Here is a 17802-nt window from a genome sequence, read left to right on the forward strand (position 1 = left end):
CTATAATACAATCCATCAAACCCTACTGAGCCCGCAGACATGTAGCCTCGCACCCAGGCCCTCTAGCGCACCTGGAGGAAAGGGTTGTATTCACATGCGCGCAAAATTAGAAGGAAATCGAAGTAATGTGTGAACGCATGCAGAACCGAGGTTGTTTAGAATCTCGAGCCGATAATGTCGCGCAATTGACAGTGAAACAGCCTCCGTGTTCAGTAGTGATGAAGCCCTAGATCTAGACCCAAGGTCAAGTGATTCAATTAGACACTGTCTAGCTAAAGTATTACCTTGTTTATTGTAGCAGTTCAGGGGCAGATTTAGGATTTTTGGATGGGGGGTTTCGTGACGTCACAAAGGTTAGGATCAGCCATGCCTCCAGATATAAATTAGCTATTTAATCATCTATACCATACAACGGAAGTATGCGTTAATTAATGAATCTACAGTACGGGTCAATTTGAATTGATTTTGCAAGCTTACATGTCTTTTGCTAGACAGGCAAATGTTACCTCTCTTTCTTTTCTTTCGAAAAAAGCCTCTATAAATTGACATATATGGTTTCATAAAATTGTGAAGGTTGTGACCATCAAATATATTTTCATGAGATGGAAATTAACTACTTTGAAACATTATCATTGCAAGGAAGTAACGAAGTGGTTGTGTTCGAGCTGGGCCAAAAAGCCACAGTTTGATTTCAACTAGCACTTTCAGTTATCAGGTCCCGAAAGAAGTGGAGGTGCGACACAGAGCCGTATTCGCCACACCTTTTTCCTTGCTGCAAGCCTGAAATGCCTTGATTTTACAGAAAGAAGCCTTCGCAAGGTTTTCTTTAATGTCTTGGTAACTTGAAGTCTGAAAGGGCTAGCTTCTTTCAAGCGACGACGTTCTAGAGCAGCCAAACAAAGATGTCAACTGACGATGTGAAGCCGTTCAGCACGCTCTTCCATGTGCTGAATTGACGCATTGTGTCCGATGTTCGCATCTAGTAGGCTACAAAAAGAGTAGGAGTACCGTACGCCTCACTCGTACTGTCTGACTGCTGGTACGCGGTCACCGCGTGATGACGTCACGTAAAATTTATGGGGTTCCACGGAACTCCCGGAAAACCGTCTAGATCCGCCAGTGCAGTTGTTTGGAGTGTCGAGTTTGTCATTCAGAGATGTCTGCTTGTACTGCAGTCAGGCTGTCTAGCTAGAGTGTTTGCGTCCCGAGAAGGACTGCAGCAGAAGTTGCAGCTTATTTTGGGGATTTCTATATCTTGTTGATAACACAGCGATTTACCGTACGCGTATCCTGTGGGAAGCCAGACGAACACGTCGTTTCCGTTGTAGATGTGCTCTAGGACAACACGCTGCTGCTCCTTCAGCTCTACACTACACAGCTTAATTAAGCTTGCCTAGCTCGTAGTGCAACGTCATATCAAAACCAGAGGCTCTGGCTTCATCCACCATTTGCCAAATTGGGTCGCATTGCGCGCAACATTATCGGCTCGAGATTCTAAACAACGTCGGTTCCGCATGCGTGCAAACATTGCCACATTTCACTGCTAATTTATGCGCGCATGCGAATACAACGTATCCCAGGCCCTCTTCTTCCGGCGCGCAAGAGAGTCTGGGTATGAGGCTAGCAGGCAGGTTATTTTACTAAGATACAGCATCTCTACTTGTACACTAGCACTTGAATGCAGAAAATTTTATTTATATAAATATAAATCATGACATCTTTGCCCAATCGTCTGATCAATATATGACTACTTTATAACGCAATATATCAGGCTATATTGGAAAATGCAACAAACATAACTTACATTTGATTATCATTTTCTGCACGAATTGCCCATGTCTACACAAAGCATCTGCATTCTTCCGGTAGCCTTATACACTAGCAATTGAATGCAAAATATTTTCTATATATATATACATACACACACACACACACACACACACACACACACACACACACACACACACACACACACACACACACACACACACACACACACACACACACACACACATATATACCATAAAATCTTTACCCAATTGTGTGATGAATTTGACGACTCTCTAACGCACTTGCACATCTACTATTTGCTGTTAAACTACAAAGCGATTTCTCCATGTTTTCCTTGTTGCACGTGACTCAAATGGCTCTGGAAGATCGGCGTATTCCTGACGTTGTCGTCGCGACTGCTCATTACACTTGCCAACAATGATGTTAACTTAATACAACAATCTGGTATCCATTGTATAGCACGCTTGAAGTTACAACGCAGTCTGGACGACTTCAGTGTGATAAAATTTTTGCGCGATTGTCTAATCATGGTGACTGCTCAATAACGCACTTTCAACCGTTTTATAGACTCATACACCACACTAGACAGTAGACAGATAAGTTTTGTATGTCCTTGTAGCAGCCATGTATTTTCTAGATATTTGCCAACTCAAATTAAAATGAAAACACTGACACGTACAACTACACACGCCATGTCTCAACAGTTACACGGACTAACACAAACTCTTCACTCCTGACACTACAAACACTATATGTAGCATATGTCCACACTCCTCTACCTTCAATTTGTTTTTATCCAATCATCCGAACAGCCGAATACAAGCTCACAAAGTTAGTGATTGAAAAAAAGACAAATCAAAATACACACCGTTAAGCAACTTTTTTAACATAGCCATGTTTTCTCACTTCCTCTGTAAGGTTCATCGTGCAATAGTTCAAGTTGCGTTCCTCTGGGGTCATGTAGTAAACTATCACAAGACCTAACTAGTACAAGTCCACCATATCGACAGTGAATTCTTCAGGTACATTATACATAACCCTTTTGCACATCTCACTCAATCTTTTTACTGAGTAGGAAAGCTCTTCCGATCGATCGAAATCAATCAGTACTGCTTCTCATTGGGCATGTCAAACAAATTTTATGTCACAGGTCATAGCCCAACCACATAGTATGAGATCATGCTATACCATTTCTCCAACAAGTGTTCTCTCACCAAACGTCCAAATGTGCTAAGAGAAGCTTCTTGTGTACAGACTTTATGACCATGGAGACAGTTTTCACAACTGCATCGAAAGACATATAACCTGGTGGTTCAGTATCCAAGAGTGGGTATACAAAAAGGCCTTGCTGCATATTGCTTTTAGATCAACTGGAAGTAAGAACAGTTTGTCTACAGGACAAGGAATTTTCTCTGCTAATCTACAATTAAGTACACCTACCCTAATGATTAGGATCAATTAGCCTCGCAAGCCAGGCTCTTCCGCGCAGTCGCTGAGCTAACCGCACGTGAATCACACGAGAAGGAGGAGCTTTTACCGGAATTGTTCCAGAGCGAGAAGAGCCTGGTCGCTTTCGAGAACGTCATAGTGACGTGGGACCCCCGATCCGGTTTCATAGCTTGCATAAGGCTAATTCGATTTCCTAAAGAGCTCGTTAATGTAATTGCGCTGATACACGAAGCAGAGAGGTAGCCCTGAGCGGAGAGCGCGTGAACACAAAATCCAGTGAAGTTGTTGATGGACAAAGTGCTGGTGAATAATGAGCGTAGGAATGGCCCACATGGGGACTGGTCCACTAAACCTACACTCTCCAGCAACGTTTTTTTCTACTGAACTCATCTGCAGGTTTGCGCGAATTGAAACCGACGTAGAACTGTTCACCACTCTTGTGCGTCTACTCTGACATCTACAGTCTGTGGGGGAAATTGTGTAAGAACTTCTGGCCCAGTTTCACTCAATGGTTCATGAAAACAGTGGCCTAGAGCTTGTTGGCCTCTCCACGTCATAATCAGATTGGCGTGTATTGCTAACGCAGTCTATGTGACGGTACTTTCGACTCAGCAGGCAGGACTTTTGTACGATGTTGGCTCTCCTCACGGTGAACTGGAAACGTCTAGGCATGGGAAAACAGCAGTGCAGTGGACCTACCATGTTCAGGAAGTGTAGAGTTGACTCGTAGTTGCACGTGTACTACGTACGACTTGTTTCAATGCATGGGCTCTGACTGCTACATATATACACTAACCGCGTACAATGAGTTCATTTCTCAAACTACCACGCTGCAGATCTAGATTCGGCGGTGTGCTCTTGGCGAAACTGAATGCTGAAATGGAGTCGTGACACTGCAGAATACTACATGGCTGAGCTGTCTACATACGTACTAGAAGGGAACAATGATGTCAACTACGTACTGCGTGCAAAACAAGCAAGTGCGTGAAGCGATGTCGCGTGTTCTCAACTTTCATACCTACATGCTTATCTAATAGAATTAGCTTTATCAAGCTATGAAACCGGATCGAGGGTCTTACGTCACTATGACGTTCTCGAAAGCGACCAGGCTCTTCTCGCGCTGGAGCAATTCCGGTAAAAGCTCCTCCTCCTCGTGTGATTCACGTGCGGTTAGCGACTGCGCGGAAGAGCCTGGCTTGCGAGGCTAAGGATCAATGCACAAGCCCAGAAAACCGATGATGTACGGGCAATCAGTGAGACGCTGCAGTATCTCCGCCTCTCGAACAATATCCATCACCTCGCTGCAAAATACAAATGGCAACATACGCTTAGCTCTCAACAACCAGGGTCAGAGTGGGTGCATGAGACGGGCGTCTACCGAGATTCCGCCTACAGTACAAAAACAATCCCTAAACAGCTCTGTACTGCGCAAAATATGGATATCAATTAGCAGCTGTGAAATATGTAGAGCTAGAAACCTCACAACACTTTTGTGCAATCATGTCACGTGACCTCCAGAAACAAAAAGTTTTTTAAATTCTTGATTTCTGAGCTATAACCCGCGTGTCTTTCTTTTCTCGAGTCTGTGCGCGGCGGAGAGAACCTTGACAACCGCCACTTCGCTCGAGTTGGCCAACTGACATCCGTGAACACCAAAACCTCCAGAACCGAGAAAATCAACATTCTCTTTGTTCCTGCCGTCTAATGATCTTGGGCTGTTCATGGCTCATTGTGCGGTTAGGCCTGATGATAGGATTACGTAAGTAAGACGGGTATATCAAGTGCATTACATTAGTTATACAAGCAAAATTAAATTTAGTAGGTTAATTTCAACCTTTTTCGGCATTTCACTGAGTTACCCAGAATTTCCTATTTTTCAAATAAGTTCGTGCGCAAATATCGCAATCGGGCGGCCCTAGTAGCGAAGAATCAAACGATTCTGAATTTTCCACGTAAACCTAGACTTCGAATATCTGGGAAATTTTAATAAATTCTACCATCTCTTGGGCCTTTGTAACAATTCTGCTAAGGTAGGAAATCACATGGGTTAGGGATTCTTGTTACAGATGATGACTGCAAGTGGTTTGATTGAACGTCAATTAGCAATATTAAGTCAAGTAATTCAAACAAGTTTATTGAAATAAAACAAAGCAAATCAGATATTGTTCACATTCTACGAAAACATGAAAAAATTTCATAAAAATAGCAGACCTATAAAACAATTCTATACGGGCTAACATATGTTACCAATTGCTCGCCAAAAGCAGCGTTTGCTTCAAGTCTGCAACCCACACGCTTGTCACACATTGTTTTTATGAGTATCTGTCGGTTGGCTTGGTTACCAAAATGGCTTGTCCACATGGTTAGTGCCGTTCGAGCTTGCATAAAAATAATTGGGTTTTCTCGCTCTATCTCATGTATCTTGTACACTGAGAACAACGTAGGTGCGAGAAGAGAAACAAGCAGTGTCCAACGAGTAGAAATTGTAAAAGCTACCGACACAATCTCCTCATCTGTACATTTGCTATTCACTTCCAATTCCAATGTATGCTGTGACGTTTGTCTGATTACCTCATCTTTCTGATCGTAGAACCAACAGTCTAATCCAACTTTCTCAATGTGATTTAATTCGACAACACGCCTGTCTATGTTTCTTCTCAGTGGTGTGTCCTCATTCGCCTTGTACGCGTCGATGCAAACCAACCTGTTGGTATCAACAGGAACAGTTGGTCCACAAAGTTGAATATTCAGTGACAGTTGAAGTTGGGGCAATCCTGGTTTCTTCACTTCATCCAGGGTTTCAGTGATAAACCGACGAATATCTGTACAGATAGGTGCAATTTCGCGACATGACTTTTGTGTGTCAATAGTGACAATAATATATTTCTTTAAATGATAAATCAGTTCCAACTTGACACCTTTCTGAACTTGATACACAGAATAATTGCGTGCCAATGTCGGTTCGTTATTTTCCTGGTACTTCTCAATGCAGCAAGTCATCAACTTAAAGTGCAACTGCTCGGGAATAAAGTCAATTTTACACGAAGAAACAATGAGGGACAATGGCTTAGGCATGTCAGGAATAGCTGGACTAGCAGCTGAAAATGGACCTTCATACACAAAATTAAGTAGGCAAGGAACAAAGTAGTCAGTTTGATAAGAAACCGCTACAGCAAATGAACCAGGTTTCGAGCAGAGAATGAAGAAACAGTTTAAGAGATTCAGAACAATGGCATATTCTATTTGCTTTACTCCTGCTTCTTTCAGACGATGATCAATGAGATCCCAAGAAACAATTCCTGTTTCCTGTGCTTGCTCCCAAGCTTCACTCAACAAGGGAGAAGAATTACAAACTGACGCCACTATTGAGAAGACATTAAAAAGCCAGCGTGGTTTAGTGACAACTATATTCTTTAGCTTCTTGCTTCTCTGAGGGAAGATTACAGATCCAGCCTCATCTAAGTACGACAAAGCAGCACAAAGCTCTCTCTCTTTTGACATACGACAGAATCGATTGGCAAAGGGCATGATAACTTTAATGTTGGACAAAGCACTACCCAACTTTGCTTCTAGAGCATCAAGAATTTTCTCCAGTACTGACCAAGTGGCAGGTATTAAAGGTTTGGGTGACACATCGCATGCCATCTTTTCAATGAGTTGTTTTACAACTGTCACACCTGGATCCTCATTGGGACTGTCAGGGTCAGACACTGAATTTTCCACACAAAAGAACCAATCATGAGGTTGGGTAGTTGGTCTAATGATGTGCTTCTTAAATGCCTTTTTATGAAACAGTTTCGAGAGAAATTCATTCTGTTTCTTTATCATCTTTTCATCGACATCTTTAGCATGTGTTCCAATCAGGAACATGACTGGCGAAGCACAGTTCTTTGACTTGCCAATGTAATCAGTCAAGAGTGGAAAAGACCGAAGGTCAGAACTGTGATGCTCACCTACCAAGGAAGTTACAGATGCCCATAACGACACAGCATCACAGTTCTTCTCTATCCAAAAATTTTGTATTGGAATTGGTTCTGAGTCAACCGAATGAAGGTAGAAAGACTTGGCCTCCTCATCTAGAGGCTCAGCTGCATTAAAAACAATGAAAACAATGCATCCAGGTGTGATGGCTTGCCCTTGACCAGGAAGAAGTGGTTCTTGACCTCCCAAATCCCACATGGCAATGTGAAGCTTTGAATCTTCTTGCTTCAAAAGAATAGGGTCTTCTTGAAACTGCTTCATAACACAAGCAATTGTTTCGTTTAGAGCTGCTGCTTCATCAAACTCATCTGTGGACTTGTTCCTTTCATTATCATCATTCGGAGTGAGTGCTTCATTCTGTCTGTCATAGCTTGTTCCAATTTCACTACTATCATTTGCTGTAGATTGCCTGTCATCATTACTGTGCATTGCCGTCTCTGACTGATCTACTTTAGTGTTGACACTCTTGCTCTTATCTTCACTACCTGAACTCCTTGCACTAGCATTGCGTTCTACATGTATGGCTGCTCTAGCTATTTGTCTGTCTAAAAACTCACGGTCTTTGTCACTCACACGTCTCCAGTTAGATGCTTCACAAACTGCCAGTTCTGCCTTTGCCACAGATGTGCTCGGCTCAATTGGCTGAAACTTCTCATTGAGCAGAGATCGTTTAAAAGACGTCTTGCCTGTTCTGTCTCTGCCAACAATGACAATCTTGATTCGAACAATTTCAACTGATCCTTGCTGTACTGCTTGAACAAACAGCTCACCAACATCAGATCCCATGCTTGCCACAGCAACTACACATATGACACATACAATCTGTATAAGGTAATCACTGAAGTGACAAAGCACACTCACGAGGACAAAGAACAAAACTCAGTTTTGTTCCATCAGTTAATCCTGCATCAGCCAATGTTTGCTCATCATGTAGTTGCTTCCCATTGTGAAACAGCAAATAATCCCATGATAACGAGTCTTTTTGAGATGGAAGTTGATGTTTCAAAGCAGCTATTGTATCCAATGTTTTTGCTTTCAATTGAATAGGTTGACCAGATAATGACTTGGCCTCTAATTTCAGCCACCGATCCTCGAAAGATCCTAAAACAAACATCAGACTACTTCAAAGAGTACAAAGTTTTAAAGTAACATGTAACCCTCTTTCAAAAATACAAAAACCTAACACCCACCTAACTACATATTTACCTAGCTACACACCCACCTAATTACACATCCATGTAGCTATGTACCCACCTAACCACCTAACTACATATCCACCTAACCACATGACTATACACCTAACCACCTAACTATGGACCCACCTGACTATAGACCCACCTGACTTTTTACCCACGTGACCAGTCACCCGCCTGACCAGTCACTCGTCTGACCATCCACCCGTCTGACCATCCACCCGCCTGACCAATCACCCAAGCGGGCCAAACACCCAACTGGACCAAACACCCACCTGACCACTCACCCATGCACCTGACCACTCACCCATGCACCTGACCACTCACCCACCTGACCCCTCACCAACATGACCACTCACCCAACTGACCACTCACCCAACTGACCACTCACACAACTGAGCACTCACCCAACTGACCACTCACCCACCTGACCACTCACCCACCTAATAAAAGACCCACCTAACAAAAGACCCACCTAACAAAAGACCCACCTAATAAAACACCCACCCAATAATTTACCCACCTAATAATTTACCCACCTAATAATGTACCCACTTAATAATGTACCCCCTAATAATTCACCCACCTAATAATACACCCACCTAATAATACACCCACCTAATAATACACCCACCTAATAATACACCCACCTAATAATACACCCACCTAATAATACACCCACCTAATAATACACCCACCTAATAATACACCCACCTAATAATACACCCACCTAATAATACACCCACCTAATAATACACCCACCTAATAATACACCCACCTAATAATACACCCACCTAATAAAACACCCACCTAATAATACACCCACCTAATAATACACCCACCTAATAATACACCCACCTAATAAAACACCCACCTAATAAACCCCCTAATAATACACCCGCCAAATAATACACCCACCAAATAATACACCCACCAAATAATACACCCGCCTAATAATACACTAACATAATAATACACCCACCTAATAATACACTAACATAATAATACACCCACCTAATAATACACTCAACCTCATAATACACCTAACCTCATAATACACCCAACTAATAATACACTCAACTAATAATACACCCACCTAATAACACACCCACCTAATAACACCCCCCTAATAATACACCCCCTAATAACACACCCGCCTAATAATACACCCGCCTAATAACACACCCGCCTAATAACACACCCGCCTAATAACACACCCGCCTAATAACACACCCGCCTAATAACACACCCGCCTAATAACACACCCGCCTAATAACACACCCGCCTAATAACACACCCGCCTAATAATACACCCGCCTAATAATACACCCGCCTAATAATACACCCGCCTAATAATACACACGCCTAATAATACACACGCCTAATTAAAGACCCGCCTAATAATACACCCGCCTAATAATACAACCGCCTAATAATACACCCGCCTAATAATACAACCGCCTAATAATACAAACGCCTAATAATACACCCGCCTAATAATACACCCGCCTAATAATACACCCGCCTAATAATACACCCGCCTAATAATACACCCGCCTAATAATACACCCGCCTAATAATACACCCGCCAAATAATACACCCGCCTAATAATACACCCGCCTAATAATACACCCGCCTAATAATACACCCGCCTAATAATACACGCGCCAAATAATACACCCGCCTAATAATACACCCGCCTAATAATACACCCGCCTAATAATACACCCGCCTAATAATACACGGGCCTAATAATACACCCACCTAATAATACACCCACCTAATAATACACCCACCTAATAATACACCCACCTAATAATACACCCACCTAATAATACACCCACCTAATTATACACCCACCTAATTATACAACCACCTAATTATACACCCACCTAATTATACACCCACCTAATTATACACCCACATCATACACCCACCTAAAACACCCAACGAAAACACCCACCTAATACACCCCCTAATAATACACCCGCCAAATAATACACCCGCCAAATAATACACCCACATAATAATACACGCACCTAATAATACACCCAACCTCATAATACACCCAACCTCATAAGACACCCAACCTCATAAGACACCCACCTAATACACCCAACTAATAATACACCCAACTAATAATACACCCACCTAATAATACACCCACCTAATAATACACCCACCTAATAATACACCCACCTAATAATACACCCACATCATACACCCACATCATACACCCACATCATACACACACCTAAAACACCCAACGAAAGCACCCACCTAATACACCCCCTAATAATACACCCGCCAAATAATACACCCGCCAAATAATACACCCACATAATAATACACGCACCTAATAATACACCCACCTAATAATACACCCAACCTCATAATACACCCAACCTCATAAGACACCCAACTAAAACACCCACCTAATAATACACCCAACTAATAATACACCCAACTAATAATACACCCACCTAATAATACACCCACCTAATAATACACCCACCTAATAATACACCCACCAAATAATACACCCACCAAATAATACACCCACCAAATAATACACCCACCAAATAATACACCCACCTAATAATACACCCACCTAATAATACAACCACCTAATAATACAACCACCTAATAATACAACCACCTAATAATACACCCACCTAATAATACACCCACCTAATAATACACCCCCTAATAATACACCCGCCAAATAATACACCCGCCAAATAATACACCCGCCAAATAATACACCCGCCAAATAATACACCCGCCAAATAATACACCCGCCTAATAATACACCCGCCTAATAATACACCCGCCTAATAATACACCCGCCTAATAATACACCCGCCTAATAATACACCCGCCTAATAATACACCCGCCTAATAATACACCCGCCTAATAATACACCCGCCTAATAATACACCCACCTAATAATACACCCACCTAATAATACACCCACCTAATAATACACCCACCTAATAATACACCCACCTAATAATACACCCACCTAATAATACACCCACCTAATAATACACCCACCTAATAATACACCCACCTAATAATACACCCACCTAATAATACACCCACCTAATAATACACCCACCTAATAATACACCCACCTAATAATACACCCACCTAATAATACACCCACATCATACACCCACATCATACACCCACATCATACACCCACCTAAAACACCCAACGAAAGCACCCACCTAATACACCCCCTAATAATACACCCGCCAAATAATACACCCGCCAAATAATACACCCACATAATAATACACGCACCTAATAATACACGCGCCTAATAATACACCCACCTAATAATACACCCAACCTCATAATACACCCAACCTCATAAGACACCCAACTAAAACACCCACCTAATAATACACCCACCTAATAATACACCCAACTAATAATACACCCACCTAATAATACACCCACCTAATAATACACCCACCTAATAATACACCCACCTAATAATACACCCCCTAATAATACACCCACCTAATAATACACCCACCAAATAATACACCCACCTAATAATACACCCACCTAATAATACACCCACCTAATAATACACCCACCTAATAATACACCCACCTAATAATGCACCCACCTAATAACACACCCACCTAATAATACACCCACCTAATAATACACCCACCTAATAATACACCCACCTAATAATACACCCACCTAATAATACACCCACCTAATAATACACCCCCTAATAATACACCCGCCAAATAATACACCCGCCAAATAATACACCCGCCTAATAATACACCCGCCTAATAATACACCCGCCTAATAATACACCCGCCTAATAATACACCCGCCTAATAATACACCCGCCTAATAATACACCCGCCTAATAATACACCCGCCTAATAATACACCCGCCTAATAATACACCCGCCTAATAATACATCCGCGTAATAATACATCCGCCTAATAATACACCCACCTAATAAAACACCCACCTAATAATACACCCACCTAATAATACACCCACCTAATAATATACCCACCTAATAATTCACCCACCTTATAATGCACCCACCTAATAATCCACCCACCTAATAATGCACCCACCTAATAATGCACCCACCTAATAATGCACCCACCTAATAACGCACCCACCTAATAAAACACCCACCTAATACACCCCCTAATAATACACCCGTCAAATAATACACCCGTCAAATAATACACCCGCCAAATAATACACCCGCCAAATAATACACCCGCCTAATAATACACCCGCCTAATAATACACCCGCCTAATAATACACCCACCTAATAATACAACCACCTAATAATACACCCACCTAATAATACACCCACCTAATAATACACCCACCTAATAATACACCCACCTAATAACACACCCACCTAATTATAGACCCACCTAATAATACACCCACCTAATAATACACCCACCTAATAAAACACCCACCTAAAACACCCACCTAAAACACCCACCTATTACACCCCCTAATAACACACCCACCTAATTATACACCCGCCTAATAATACACCCGCCTAATAATACACCCGCCTAATAATACACCCGCCTAATAATACACCCGCCAAATAATACACCCGCCAAATAATACACCCGCCAAATAATACACCCGCCAAATAATACACCCGCCAAATAATACACCCGCCAAATAATACACCCGCCAAATAATACACCAGCCTAATAATACACCAGCCTAATAATACACCCGCCTAATAATACACCCGCCTAATAATACACCCGCCTAATAATACACCCGCCTAATAATACACCCGCCTAATAATACGCCCGCCTCATAATACGCCCGCCTCATAATACGCCCGCCTCATAATACGCCCGCCTCATAATACGCCCGCCTCATAATACGCCCGCCTAATAATACCCCCGCCTAATAATACGCCCGCCTAATAATACGCCCGCCTAATAATACGCCCGCCTAATAATACGCCCGCCTAATAATACGCCCGCCTAATAATACGCCCACCTAATACGCCCGCCTAATAATACGCCCGCCTAATAATACGCCCGCCTAATAATACGCTCGCCTAATAATACGCCCGCCTAATAATACACCCGCCTAATAATACACCCGCCTAATAATACGCCCGCCTAATAATACGCCCACCTAATAATACGCCCACCTAATAATACGCCCACCTAATAATACACCCACCTAATAATACGCCCACCTAATAATACAGCCACCTAATAATACAGCCACCTAATAATACAGCCACATAATAATACAGCCACCTAATAATACAGCCACCTAATAATACAGCCACCTAATAAGACAGCCACCTAATAAGACAGCCACCTAATAAGACAGCCACCTAATAAGACAGCCACCTAATAAGACAGCCACCTAATAATTCAGCCACCTAATAATACACCCACCTAATAATACACCCACCTAATAATACACCCACCTAATAATACACCCACCTAATAATACACCCACCTAATAATACACCCCCCTAATAATACACCCGCCTAATTATACACCCGCCTAATTATACACATACCTAATTATACACCCACCTAATTATACACCCACCTAATTATACACCCACCTAATAATACACCCACCTAATAATACAGCCACCTAATAATACAGCCACCTAATAATACAGCCACCTAATAATACAGCCACCTAATAAGACAGCCACCTAATAAGACAGCCACCTAATAAGACAGCCACCTAATAAGACAGCCACCTAATAAGACAGCCACCTAATAAGACAGCCACCTAATAATACAGCCACCTAATAATACAGCCACCTAATAATACACCCACCTAATAATACACCCACCTAATAATACACCCACCTAATAATACACCCACCTAATAATACACCCACCTAATAATACACCCACCTAATAATACACCCACCTAATAATACACCCACCTAATAATACACCCACCTAATAATACACCCACCTAATAATACACCCACCTAATAATACACCCACCTAATAATACACCCACCTAATAATACACCCACCTAATAATACACCCACCTAATAATACACCCACCTAATAAAACACCCACCTAATAATATACCCACCTAATAATGCACCCACCTAATAATGCACCCACCTAATAATAACCCACCTAATAATACACCCACCTAATAAAACACCCACCTAATAATACACCCACCTAATAATACACCCACCTAATAATACACCCACCTAATAATACACTCACCTAATAATACACCCATCTAATACACCTATCTAATTATACAAACACCTAATAATAACCCACCTAATTATAGACTCACCTAATTGTACGCCCACCTAATTACCCAGTCACCTAATTATAACCCGCCTAATTATAACCCGCCTAATTATAACCCACCTAATTATAACCCACCTAATTATAACCCACCTAATTATACACTCACCTAACCACACCCACCTAACTATAGACCCCCTAACTATACACCACCAACCTAACCACTTAACTACATACCTACCTAACCACCTAACTACACACCCACCTAACCACCTAACTAAACACCCACCTACCTATGTACCCACCTAACCACGTAACTACTCAGCTACCTATCTATGTACCCATGCACCAAACCACCTAACTACGCATCCAACCACCTAAATATGTACCCACCAACCACCTAACTATGCAACCACCTAAGGGGCCGTCTCCAATTGTCGAATGTTTTCCAAAATCCAAACAACGTTTGTTTCTGGGTGGGTGAAGTAGGCCGCTGTTTGTATTTGAAAGGTTCGATATGTCATCGATGTCACAGACGAGGCAGACCAGTCACAGCTTTGATTTAGAGCTGTCCCGCCGCTTCCTACCAGACACACCGTATTCCACCAAGCATACGTACTGTACATCGAAGTGGCACTGACCGCGACCAGTTTGCTGGGCTTGCAAGACGATCGCAACACGTGGCATTCTTCCGCGTCGGTGTCAGTTTGACAACTCTCGTGCATGCCGTGCAGACGACTCTCTGTGAAAAAGTAAAGCAGAAGGAACCATTTTTCCAGAACATTGCAAGTGATGACTCTGCGTACTACATAACTGTGGAAGCCTTATGGCAGTTGTCGATGCGAATTGATAGAGAGCCCTTTCTATCTGAGGCACAAGAGAAGTGGAAGAAGACTTACAAAGAAGACGCCAAAGCTAGAGACACTCTTTTCGAGACTGTAGGAGAGCCACAAACTCTCAAGTGGAAGAGCAAAGAAGAAGGCATAGAACTTTGAAGTATGTTGCGTTGAACAATGTGCAAGCTTTGACAAGACTGTTGCCGTTTCTAATAATATTTATAATAGGCCTCTATTTGCTTGCACATATTGTTGAAATATGTACCAAATGCGCCATACTGTAGCCCCGGTCCAAGATGCCCTTCTTGTTTGTCTCTCGTTCAAGAGCCTGTCGCCGCGTGTTTCCAGCTTGTCCACGTGTAATAGGCCATGTGTTACACATAAATATTAAAAGGCTACCAATGCGCAAATGAATATCAAAAGAATTGTGTTCGTATCTAGGGGGTGTGGGGTCACGGACAATACGAACGTTGTTAGGATTTTGAAAAACATTCAACAATTGGAGACGCCCCTAACTACGTACCCACTTAATCATAAAAAACTACCACATAAGCACCCACCTACCACCCACCTATGCACCCAACTACTCACCTACCAAACTACTCACCTACCTAACTACTAACCTACCTAACTAATAACTCCTCTAACTACTCACCCACCTAACTACTCAGCCACCTAACCACCCACCCACCTAACCACTCACCCACCTAACCACTCATCCACCTAACCACTCACCCACCTAACCACTCACCCACCTAACCACTCACCCACCTAACTACACACCACCTAACCATGTACAAACTGTGCACCCACTGAGCCACCTAACTACACACTCACCTAACCACATATCTTTACACCCACCTTACCACCCAACACTCACCAACACCCAACCCATCCACCCACCTATCACCTAACTGACTGAAACAACCAACAGCCCAGCCACAGACACGACAAGATTTAAATTTTACCAGATAATGCCTCTTTACTTGTGATGGGAATGTCGCTGCCAACACTAGCTACATCTTCACTTGCATTCACAGAATGACTTGAAGACATTCGTCTCATAATTCCATCCAACATGATTATAATTTCTGGTAAACACCACTGCAATGAACTTACTATGCACAACAATTGACCTAAATTCATTTACCTTTGAAGTGCAGCCTGCTATCAGGTTGGTTATCCCAGCAACGTGTGATGACCTCTCTATATCCCTCTATACAGTCGTCATCATCACTTAGTAAAGGTCTAGCGCCAGCCAGGACATTGTCTTGTATGATAAAAAATGAAAGACCAGCTATAAATGGCAATAATATCAACATATCAATAATAAGCAAACAAAACATGTACAACCATAGAGTGGCTTCATTTCTTTAAGCTGCCACAGAATCATTGCATATCTATAATACAACAGTGATATTTCCAACAACAGTCATATAATATCATAGAAATGACGTACGAATAAACATCGACTTTCATTTCTTTCCCCTCCTTGACTTCTTTAGTAAATACTTCGGGTGCAATAAATGCTACTGATCCTAGCATCTGGCCTGATGTTAGTGTTGAAATACCTAGTACACTTGCCATCCCAAAATCAATGATCTAAAAGTCAGAAATGACTTTACTTCTGACTAGTAGACAAGACTAGTCTCGTCCCCATGCTGACTCACGTGAGCCTGGCAGTGTCCGGTTCCTGTATGACAAATTTAGCCTCCTGTGAGTCTGGACTCACCATGCCTACTTTCACACACTAACTTCACTAAGAGTCACCTCACATCATATCTTTGGCACCCCACGTGACTAAATACTACCTATGTCACAAACTCAATTAGCATATATCTATCTAATGTGTGAGCAGCATCACGCCCAAGCCTGCAAACAGCGCATGATGACTCTCAACGATGAGTGATTCACCAAGTTCACGCTTTCCAAATTCTCAAGACGACTTCAGCATGTGGAAAGGTGAGTGTATTCCTAAGTTATTGTCCTACTCGTGTAGACTGGCGAGCCTGCCAAGTCTAGTTACAGAGATCCGGACTTCACCTGTAGTTCACTCCTTGTTTTGTCGCACATCGGCTATCTGCATGGCTCTTGCTAGTACACAGACGCTACTGTAAAGACCAGTAGGGCACGCAATGGCAACAAAAGACACATTGAGGTGGAATTGCAGTCCGCTTTTCGTGTTTTGAATTACAATGGCTATCGGGAGGGTAAACTTGAAGTTTCCAGGGTCATCCTAGGAGAAGAGACATCTT

General features: G+C 42.3%; 2 protein-coding genes across 2 annotated transcripts in view; both read right to left on the reverse strand.

The window, feature by feature from the left end:
- Nucleotides 1-5342: 5342 nt before the first annotated feature.
- LOC134187798 (uncharacterized) lies at nt 5343-16634 on the reverse strand. Its single transcript, XM_062655956.1, has 3 exons — nt 16516-16634; nt 8083-8322; nt 5343-8021 (listed from the first exon to the last, which is right to left on the reverse strand). The coding sequence occupies exons 1-3, from the start codon at nt 16625-16627 to the stop codon at nt 5452-5454; spliced, it is 2922 nt and encodes a 973-aa protein (XP_062511940.1). The 5' UTR covers nt 16628-16634; the 3' UTR covers nt 5343-5451.
- A 55-nt stretch (nt 16635-16689) lies between these two features.
- The window catches only part of LOC134188351 (receptor-interacting serine/threonine-protein kinase 2-like), a 2113-nt gene continuing 1000 nt past the window's right edge, over nt 16690-17802 (reverse strand). Inside the window, exons 3-5 of the mRNA XM_062656545.1 lie at nt 17007-17149; nt 16901-16947; nt 16690-16844 (exon numbers count right to left, since the gene is read on the reverse strand). Of these exons, the coding sequence (XP_062512529.1) occupies nt 16690-16844; nt 16901-16947; nt 17007-17149 (345 nt within the window). The remainder of the gene's footprint in view (nt 16845-16900; nt 16948-17006; nt 17150-17802) is intronic.

The sequence above is a fragment of the Corticium candelabrum genome, chromosome 12 (assembly GCF_963422355.1).
Source record: "Corticium candelabrum chromosome 12, ooCorCand1.1, whole genome shotgun sequence".
Lineage (NCBI taxonomy): Eukaryota > Metazoa > Porifera > Homoscleromorpha > Homosclerophorida > Plakinidae > Corticium > Corticium candelabrum.

What these genes read in the sequence shown, in the direction of transcription:
- LOC134187798 (XM_062655956.1), bottom strand. Translation starts at nt 16,627, where the DNA reads ATGTTGGATGGAATTATGAGACGAATGTCTTCAAGTCATTCTGTGAAT. An exon ending in AAGTAAAGAGGCATTATCTG is followed by an intron (nt 8,323 to 16,515) that starts GTAAAATTTAAA and finishes TGTTTGTTTTAG; the next exon opens with GATCTTTCGAGGATCGGTGG. An exon ending in GAGTTTTGTTCTTTGTCCTC is followed by an intron (nt 8,022 to 8,082) that starts GTGAGTGTGCTT and finishes TCATATGTGTAG; the next exon opens with TTGCTGTGGCAAGCATGGGA.